The sequence below is a fragment of the Rhea americana genome, unplaced genomic scaffold (genome assembly GCF_003343005.1).
Source record: "Rhea americana isolate MKP2758 unplaced genomic scaffold, rheAme1 scaffold_62, whole genome shotgun sequence".
NCBI classification, from domain to species: domain Eukaryota; kingdom Metazoa; phylum Chordata; class Aves; order Rheiformes; family Rheidae; genus Rhea; species Rhea americana.
In genome coordinates, this window is record NW_028186779.1 from 42401 (window position 1) to 52942 (window position 10542).

Consider the following 10542-nt stretch of genomic DNA (forward strand, 5'->3'; position numbering starts at 1 on the left):
GAATTCCCCACTTAAGTCACATTATATTGTATAACAGCTGTMCTCTGGGTACAAAACTTTCCTTCTTTCATAAAGAAGGAGAGCAGAACTTCTCTCATAGTTTAAGGTGCACAATTTGTGGTGCTACGTATTATGCATGGAAAGTCTCTCCATAATTATACAAGGAATTTAGGGTGCTGGTTGACAAAATCTAGTTGTTGGTCTTGCCTCCTCCTTCCCCCAACTCACCTATCCCCAAGTGGCTTTTAAACAAGCATCAAGATACAACAGTTCTCCAGATGGTGACTCTTACAGTTTCTACGTAATAGGGCCAGATGAAAATATTCTCCCYGTTCTTCTTAAAAGAACAATCCCAACAGTCTTCAGAATAATAAAAGACCACAGTTAGGAGATATGCACCTTTTTTCCATTCCTATACATTTCACTATCAAATCCAGGATTCCTGGTAAATTAAATACAGAGAGGCTGAGATCTTTTCCCCATGTACGACAGTAACCCCCACAGAGGTGGAGTAAAAAATAAAGCAGATACAGTAATGGCTCTCTCTGCTTGTTATCCCAGCTTGCGTCTCACTTACCAAAGGCCYAACAACACAACACAGCACTTCTGAAACGCTCCATTTTAGTTGTTTTATGCAACCMAAATCGAAGTTAAAATATTTTTGCTTTAGTGTAGCCAGCAGTCTGTAAGTGCAAATAGCTGATGTATTATACATACAAGAACACACTCTCACACTTTGTTTACTACCTGGGTCCCCATCTGCTAAAGTCAGCCCACTAACACAAGGACTGACAGACTCAAAATAAGATCAGAATTGCACCGCTAACAACAAAGTACATCACAGTCCAGCCAAGAACCACAAGGAAAATTCTGAGTTGCAGAAAGCAAACTAATCTCACCTGCTGCATACTTTGGAAGCCATATAATATCCAAACAGCCATCAGGAAAYATCTTCAGCAGTGTCTGCACAATTCTGCCTAGTAATTCACACACTACTACAAGTGGAAATTAATTTATTGACGACCCACTTGGCACTGCAGGGAAGTTGCCCTGCTTCCCCAGCYTCCACTTGGTAACTGTGAGATGCAGTCGAGCAACCAGACAAAGCACCTACTGCAAGGGCAAACCAGACCATTTTCTTTTAAGTTCTACACCATTCCAACTGTAAAAGAGAAACTAAATTTTAATTCAGATGCATAAACACAAGGTAGAAGACCACGAGGAAACTTTTCCGCTTCATTCAATGTTCTGCAATTTAAGATGAAAGAAATCTCTTTCAGAAGAGACTTACTCCTCTTTGAAATTCTCTAAAATGTGATACAAAAAGCATCCAAAAACTGCTCTAAAATTAATTTTACCACCTTGATCTTCAGCAATTTAATCCATTCACAATGCTTTTGACAATCTTTGCACTACCCTACAAAAGACAAAGAAATTCCCATGCTACCATTTCATAACTAAATTATGGCCTTTTAAGAAATCATTCCCAATGAAGTAAATGATCCTGATGTTCACTCCACCTGGAGGGTTTTTCTCCCCAACCCTGGCCACCTGCTTTTTGAGTAGCACAACCATTTATGCAGACAGACAGTGATTTGGTTTGGGGAAGTGACTGAGGTTACAAATAACCATTTTCCCTTCTCCCRGATAGTTTACTCTGTCAGTAGCAGCGCATAAACTTTTTGTGCAGATACACCATCCAAAGGCAAGCTGGAAAGTACCAAGGCCACCTCTAATCTACCCGCTCCCCCGAAGATGTGCCAAAATACAGAATCTTTTTTTTTCTCAAGAACAAGTGCAGAGAGAAATTATGAGACACAAATACCAGTTCTGTAGTTAGAAACAATAGGAAAATACTCTGATTTTATATCGATGAGTAAAATAAGTTTCACATTGGTYCCTAATTTTAACTTTTTATAAAGAAAACTACTCTTCTGAGGTGRTAATTGGTTGCCCTTTCATAAAGGCATTTGAGTCCCATGAATTTTTTTTCCATTTTACTATGAAAAATTAACAGAAATGAAATTAATCAGTTTGAGGAGCAGAAATGTAAAACTAAAAGGAACTGAAAGGGAAGCACAAATAATATGATGTAGCACAAAGCCACAGCAAAATCAAATTTCAACAAAGCTTTCCAAAAGGAGGAAACATGGAACAAAACAAAACAATCCCCCTCCCCCCAAAAAAAAAAAAAAAAAAAAAAAAAAAAAAAAAAAACATGCCAAGCAATTTTCTAACTGGGTTTTTTTCACTGATTACTTCCAGTCTTTAAAATCAAGTGAAATTCAGGCATTACTTTGCTATTTCACACATCAAATGAAGTAGTTAACTCCATACTCAGTGCTCTGTCACCTCAAGAACTAGCCTACACAAATGAGTTCAGATTAGTTTTGCTTACATAAAAAAAATGTATTTTCCTAGATTACACCAAGGCCTGCAAGAACAAGGGCTAGAAAGACACTGAACACTGTGTTAGAAAAATTATTTTGAAAAACCATGAAAATTGTGTATTGTTGAAAAATGATTTCTAATATGAACAGTCCAGCTCACTATATTTAATAAATAAGACTTGCACATTTTCTTCAAAAAGATTAAAATTTCCATTCAGATTACGCCATGTAAAACACACAGAGTCACCCATGCATAAATAAAGCTTCTAAGAGAAGTGGACATATGTAGGCGATTTTTCCAAGGTCTCACAAGCCATAGAGGATGGAATTTTGCACAAGTTTTTGAAATCAAGAGGTTGCCAAAATAAATTACTTTCCAAAAGAGCACTTCAAACATGCACTCCAGCTTTGTGAGGAACAGCAAAAACAAAAAAAAMCACAAACCCTCAGATTTCTTTTCAGGAAGGGATCAGCAGGAGCCAATACAAAGTATGTTCAGTTCATCGTTTGGAAAGGTAGGGTACAGATGTCCCACACAGTGGTGCAGAGAAAAAACAAACAAGCAAAAAGTAACAAGCCCCTCTCTTAATTCTATACATTTTCCACATTATCCACTGCTTGGATACGTTTTATCCTAATATTAATTATGCTTTTAGTTTTTAATACRACRTACTATTAATATGATGTACTRTTATACTGTTGTTAAGCAATTGCTRTTTTAGGGGAAGATGGAGGCAGAGAACAGCAGGAGTTGCTATCAGATCCCAAGCGTACCTGAGCAACTTTGAGGTCCGAGAAATTTTAAGCGCTGCAAAACCCATCTAAAGACCACTAGATAATTTCTTTTTGCTATCTCCATGGCATAAATGCAAAGCAAAAAGCAGAGAAGCACTGAGTTGCAGGAAAAAACAAATTTTCAAGAACATCCTATAGAAAGTGTACAGTCTTCAGGCCAGAAAGTGTAAGAGTCACCACAGCATAAGTTGCTGTCAAGTTTAAAGTAATTTGCATCAACAGAAATTGTTTTTGCACAGAATATTCTTGGTAACTATAAAAAGCAGGTAGAACAGCCAGTGATCAACATGGGGAAGAAAAATCAAACAAGGAACTGATCGTACTATTCCAAATATATTTTGCAGGTCTTTTGAACCAAAGCAGCAAATTTTATAAACACAGACAAAAAAAAAAAACCCACACTTACAGTTACACCTACATTTCCACACACAAAAACGTAAAGTGTATATGCATTTTACTGTGAACGAAACACCCCTTGAACATGTAAACACACACATTTATTTCTACCTGCATATTCCTTCAAAGCACTAACTGGCATAAAAGAGATGCTATGAAATACCACATTGAACATAAGCAGAATTAATACTAGAAGACAGTGGAGGTTACTTTGATGAATCCAAAGTGRCCTCAAACAATTTGATGTTAAAGTGAAAGGATGGCTTAGAATGAATTCATCTCCAAAGGAAGTGGAACAGTTTCCCAGGTTTAAAACCTGCAATGCCTTAATGCCCGGCTATCTTTTCAACGCAGGAAGAGCACAATGTTCTGAAAGAAAACACACTGCATTGCCTAGTAACAACAGATTTATGTGATCAGGAAGAAAGAATCCTTGCAGTTGTATTGTACACCTGCCTGCTAAAAATCTTACTAGAGCACAGGGATTCCCATGGAAGCCATGAAGACAAGGATTTGAACAGAAGCAATCACACAAAACCCATGGCAAATAGATACAGACACTGCCTTGATAAGTGTTGCCTAAGCAAATCTACTAGTGCTGCTGACTCTATCCACAAGCAAAAAAAAAAAAAAAAAATCTAAAATGCATTTCTGTATTCTAATTTACCAGTGGATAGACTAACCCAAGTCATCTAGCTCTTCTAATCTGCAAACACAGTACACTTAATTATTTACCATTTAATTCAATCTTTCCCTCTATTCCTTGCTAATACCACATAGAATCACAGAACGGTTGAGGTTGGAAGGGACCTCTGGAGATCATCTAGTCCAACCTCCCTGCTCACGCAGGGTCACCTACAGCATGTGAGACAGGATCACATCCAGGTGGGTTTTGAATACCTCCAGAAAAGGAGACTCTACTGTCTCTTTAGGCAACCTGTTCCAGCGCTTTGTCACTCTCATAGGAAAGAAGTTTTCCCCCATATTCAGGTGGACCTTCCTGTGTTTCAGTTTGTGCCTGTTGCCTCTTGTCCTGTCGCTTGGCAYCACTGAAAAAAGTCTGGCCCTATCCSCTTGATGCCCTCCCTTAAGGTATTTACTGACATTGATAAGATATCTGTCTCAGCAATATGCCAGTTTACAACACACAGATTAAAGTAACCTTCTGTGACGATAAATTTACTTATATTTGCTGAAAAGGATAACCCAGTAATATCACTTCATCACAGTAAGTTAACAAAACTTGAACCAACATACACAAGTTTACAAACAAGTATAAATGTGTAAAATGTGATAAAACCACCGAACGTTTACCAAACCTTGCTTTAAAATACTTTACTTCTGAAAAGTAATCAACAATGTTTTCAGAAGTTATTGACAAAGTTGTCAATAATGAAACAATAATAAACATAGTTGGAGAATACAACTTAGTGGTGTGAGAGTAGAGAAAATTAAGTCAATAAATGTGGCTATTTTCCTTCAAAGTTTCATATAAACGCTATGTAACAATTATGCCAAATATTACTCCTGTGTGTTAGAGGACTCTCTAAAACTAACAACACTAAAAGACCTTTAAAGCCAATCTGAACATTGCAGATGCCATTTTAGTAACAAAACCAATCCTTCTACCTGCATACTTCTCACCTCTTCCTCTCACCAATTAAAGACAGCTCCCTGTTTCAAGTAAGTAGAAATCTAATTCATCACAGAAAATGTTTAGTGTTATTTTTCCAAATAAGGTTTTCTTTAACTATTAAAACCAAAAAGAGACTACTTTGATCAGTATAAGAATAAATTATATGGCCTAAAAAATTCCTTAAAAATAGCATTTCTCAGATTATGTTCTGCAAGCTAAGACACTGAAATCATGAATTTATGCCACAAAATTCATCTTGATATTTCAAATAAAAAGTACAGAGACATGGGGGAAAAATAAACCCAACAACAACAACAAAACCAACTTTTTAATTTTCAGCTATGATGAATGCAAAGTTCATGTGTGCTCAGAGGAAGAAAGTGAGAGATTTCAGAAAGTTACTCACATTTTGTGCAAGACACTATGAAAAGTGTCACGCAGGAAAGCTTTGTGTAGTCTAAAATCCGGTCCAAGTATCAGTTTAAGATACATAAACATGAAGAACCACCAAACCCTTTCATTCTCTACAGAATTTAAACCCAAATGTACGTAAATCCCAATTCATCCTTTCAGGCTATGTGGGCTGAGGAAAATAAGTTGCAGACTTACTGTATAATTAACTGGCATCACCTTCCCTTAAAAAWTTTTTTAAAAAATCATCCAGTAGCCACCTTAAGTGCAAGGTGCACAAATGTTTTATCAATGTCAAATGCAGTTTAGGAGGTAGCCATAAAGGCATGTGACTTACCAACATGCCAATATTATACCATTACAAGAATAATTCTAGTACAGGAAGTAATGTGTRTTCTGCCAACAGTTCAAAACAGAAGCCCACAACTTGCTACACACAAGCATGGTACTCTCCGCCACTGACTCGAGGGAAGGATATAACAACACCCTAATCTCATTACTCCTTGATTAATTTTAACAAACGGGAGTTCCTTTTTCCTCATTGCATAACACCATCAACTTGACAGTGGCTTGAATTTCTTTTTCCTTCGCATAAGGTAGAAAGAATTACTTAACTGTAAAGGAGCTACTCTCAGCTGCAGTGTACAAAAACCTGCCATTTTTCCCCTGACAGCTCCAGAGAGTTTTACATCTCAGCCCTTTTGCTAATAGCCTCCAAACTATTTGTCACTGAAGGAAAACCTCTCCCTCATAACATTAATGATTTATGTMCACCATATTCAGAAATCTAGTTCATCTCCTTGACTATTTGTCTTTTCTGCATGATGTCAATACTTAGTGTGTAATTCTACTCTAACTAGCAATAAAGCCTATCATAACATGTTATTATTGTAGGAGATACTGGACCCTTCAGTACCAGAAATAACTTAATTATCTGGATAAGCRACAGAAAAACATCAAAGACTTCATGAATCTTTCACATGGGATGAGAAAAAGCTCACTTCCACATTGTTCTAAAGGAATTCTGTTTCTATACGTAAGTCCTAAATTCTCAGTAGGAAACACATACGAAAAACATATCTCAGAAGATAATTTTAGTACATTGACCTTCATAATCATGTAAGGAGTGGTAAACAAAAATATCACAAATTCTATAATGGTCTGCTCTTCTGGTCAGGCACTTTGGCATAGCTGATAGGGTAAAAGGAAGCAAAAATCTAAATGGAGTACTAAGAAACATTCAGAGATATTCTAGTCTGACAGAAAATACACTCTGAAATCAAGAAGCACAAATCAATCTAAAATGCAAAGAGATGGGATGAGAATCCATTAAAACACCATTTAGAAACAAGATTTCTTGGTTCATCCTTTCAGTTTTTTTWAATCTAGAAAAGCTCTAGAACAATCAGCCACTCTGTCCTGCTGGGATTAAAAAACAAAACAAAAACACTTAAATACAAGCTCTGGATTGTACYTGAAAATGACTGAATCCAGTGACTCACAAAAGAGATCCTCTGGAAAAAAAAATAAATAAATAAAAAGAAAGAAAGAAAGAAAAATCTGGGAAGATGGGATGGAGGTCTGAATTGTTTAAATTGTATAACTATTCCTGCTCTTTCTCAGATTCACTTGAGTAAAGCACAGATTTCCAATTTTTAGCTATTTCAGAATATAGGATACTACTGCTTGATCCAGGTAAGACATGAAGCTTCCACACTTCCAATCAACTCTACCTGAAACTTTGATAGCGGATATAGGAGTAAAAGTAGTTTTGCGCATATGCACGGTTCTCCTCCTCCTCTAAATTATACAGGAGAAATAGAATCCACTTCAGTAACAACAGCCTGACAGAGAAAGGGAATAAAAGAGGACAAGGGAATGATTAAGCCATCCATAGCCCAAGGTTTCCAAACTGCTGTCACATTCAACATTCTTCTAAGTAGGCCTGTTCTGCAAATCCATTACAGTTGGAGCTGAAACTGCTCTTTCACTTTCCAAACCAAGTTGTTCTACAGCCAGAATCCCCCAAAACAAAATCTGTCAATCTACTAGACTCTCTTCATGTGATGACTTAGTAAATATGCTACCTGTACTGCATCTAAAAGGTAATAAGAATAAAGAATAACTTTCTTCTAAACACAGCCTCTGGAAATGTGCACTTAACATAAGACACAAAGAGCACCTTCTAAAACAGGCATTCAGAACTCTTAGCCTAACGAATTTCAAATATTCTAAGTTACCAAACTAATAAACTAATCATAAAATAAAACTTATCCACTGTATTATGAAAGCAACAGCAACTGTCCTAAGTTTCAGACCCAACAACTGTTGCTGAAGCAGCAATTAAAAGAAAATGAGTAGGTAATAGACAATACATCCCTTTTACAACTTTGTCCCACAAATATTTGAAAACACCAAATGCAGAGAAAAAAAAAACAACRGTACCATTATAAGATGTACTTAGTATTCAGCTGGACTGCCTGACAGAACTCAAATAGGAGTTAAAGGTACATCTGAGGGATTTCTTTTTTCCCCTTGGAGTTCTACTACACTTCAGTTTCTAGCACACACACAATTGCTGCAGACTTGTTTCATTCAGTCAAGAATAGACCTAGCGCTGAAAAAAAATCAGTCTTGAAAGTTGTGGGAAAAATTCTAACTCTAAGCCAAACATTATTTAATCTTCTCACAACTACTAAARAAGTATGTTACAAACGTTCAGAAGACTGCTTAGGCTAACTTGCCTTAACAGCACAGATTCTGCAAGTACAGATAAGATTACATGACCACTCTGAGATTATACGCACAGATTACAAGCTTCTGTAGTCCTCTGGACTTTCTGAGGTGACAGAGAGAATTTTTTACAGCCATCAAGATTCCCTCTTTTGTAAAAGCGCTAACCCTTCAAAAAAATTCACCATACAGATTAAAATTTGATATGCAATTCCAAACCAGTGCCGATATGAGTTCTGGACATTAATTTATGTATCAGAACCACCACCCTAGGAAAAAAAAAATCACTTTAAAAGTCAATTAAGAAAAAAAGCAAAGCTACTTAATACAAGAGAGGGCATATATTCACTCAGAATCACAGAATGGTTGAGGTTGGAAGGGACCTCTGGAGATCATCTAGTCCAACCTTCCTGCTCAAGCAGGGTCACCTAGAGCACGTCAGACARAATCGCATCCAGGTGRGTTTTGAATATCTCCAGAGAAGGAGATTCCTCTCTGGGCAACCATATTCCAGTGCTATGTCATTAGGACTTCTCCTATCATTTCTATGTGCTTTGCYGTTATCGCCATCTTAAGTAGTACTTACTCTTCTGGGAAACAGAGTGAATAATGACCAAGAGATGCAAARTAGAGGACACCTGAGAGACTTCGCCTTACTGTGGTCCCCCATCAAATCCATTTACGTGCTTCTTGATAGGTGGAGCATAGAAGCAGGATTTCTCACGTTCCAAACTAAGTCCCCAAATCATATGCTGAAGTTCTAATATAGCAAGAGGCATCACCTCTCCTTAAAAAAAAACAGTAATACAAGATCCTTTCGTGTTGCCTGCCAGAAACAAGTTTCCTAAAATTTTCCAAACAGTAATTCTGCATGCACACATGAGCATGAACACAACTCCATTTTTGTATCCTAAAACAGTCCTCAGAACAGGAGCTGCTGAAAAATTTCATGGGAATGCTGGGAATTCAAGAGAGATCCATTGGACACATCCTCACTCCAACTGAACATTAACTGGTAACTGGACATTACAAATCAGACATGCAGCATAATGTCAGAGAGCGCTAACACAGAAAGGAAAAAGAATTTCTACTTTCTTTTGGTGTATTTTTTGTGTATTCAAAATTAAACTTATTTAATTTTTTTTATTAATGTCTGCTCCAACAAAGTTAACTGTAATCAAACCTGAAATTCTAATAAACTACTAACAGTGGAAGTACTAACTGGCTTAGGTGTTAGGATACGTGTAGAGTTCCATGTATCTGGATTTTGCCATACTTTGTCTGGTGTAAACCTGTTGAATTCCAGCTCTTAGGTCATCCCATATCTGGTCCAGACCAATCTGTTTAAGTCCATGCGGGTTCTGACTTCTATTCGATGACATTTTGTATTTCCTGTAAAGTCTTCCAGTGCAGCAGTCYGAGATCTGGTTATTCCTCCATCAGAGTCACAAGTAAAGTAACATTCTAAACTCAGTAGCAATAACTCAAGAGATGTTCTTTACATAAAAAAGGCAATGCTTCCCAGGAAGGTAACCTGCAAAAAGAAAAAATATACATTATACGCACTGGCAGTCCAATCATCTTCATTAATACCAGATGAAAAGCTATGAAATTAATGATTTAATTGAAATAGTTTTCATTCAGAATGATGAGAAATTCATGATGAGATCTAAAATACCACAGTCAAAGAACATAATTTTATGATCCAGCAACCCGCTAGAAGATGCGACCATTTGTGCCTGAATCTGTCCAAAACTGTGCAACAATGGAACCGTAGGTACTTTGGTTAGCGCGACTGAAAACAAAAACCTAACGCTAATAAGAAAGCGTAATAGAATTGCTCCGAGTAAGAATCTTTCCAAGCAGCAGACACTATCCTACTACAAAGTGTTTCTTCCCTATACAACAGGGAAACTCCAATAATTCAGTTCAGACTTCTGTGATAATTCATTGTTTAACAAACATCCTGATGAATATCTTGGATTATCAGAAGCTACTAAAATCATTCTTTTCCTCCTGTTATCACTGTTATCCAGATCTAAGAGTCGTTACAAGCAATCCAACAGTCCAAGGTATTTTGTGGAAGAGAATTTTCATATCTGGTAAATGCATGTTTACATTAATTTCCAATTAAGTAAATAAACATTCCTTTCTCTTGTACGTTGTTTTATGAGTGAGAGA

The 10542-nt window shown here is 36.8% G+C and overlaps 1 protein-coding gene across 1 annotated transcript in view; it reads right to left on the minus strand.

The window, feature by feature from the left end:
• The window catches only part of CUL1 (cullin 1), a 40018-nt gene extending 30124 nt beyond the window's left edge, over window positions 1–9894 (minus strand). Inside the window, exon 1 of the mRNA XM_085320194.1 lies at window positions 9604–9894. Within this exon, the coding sequence (XP_085176320.1) occupies window positions 9604–9743 (140 nt within the window). The 5' untranslated portion in view covers window positions 9744–9894. The remainder of the gene's footprint in view (window positions 1–9603) is intronic.
• Between the last annotated feature and the right edge of the window lie 648 nt (window positions 9895–10542).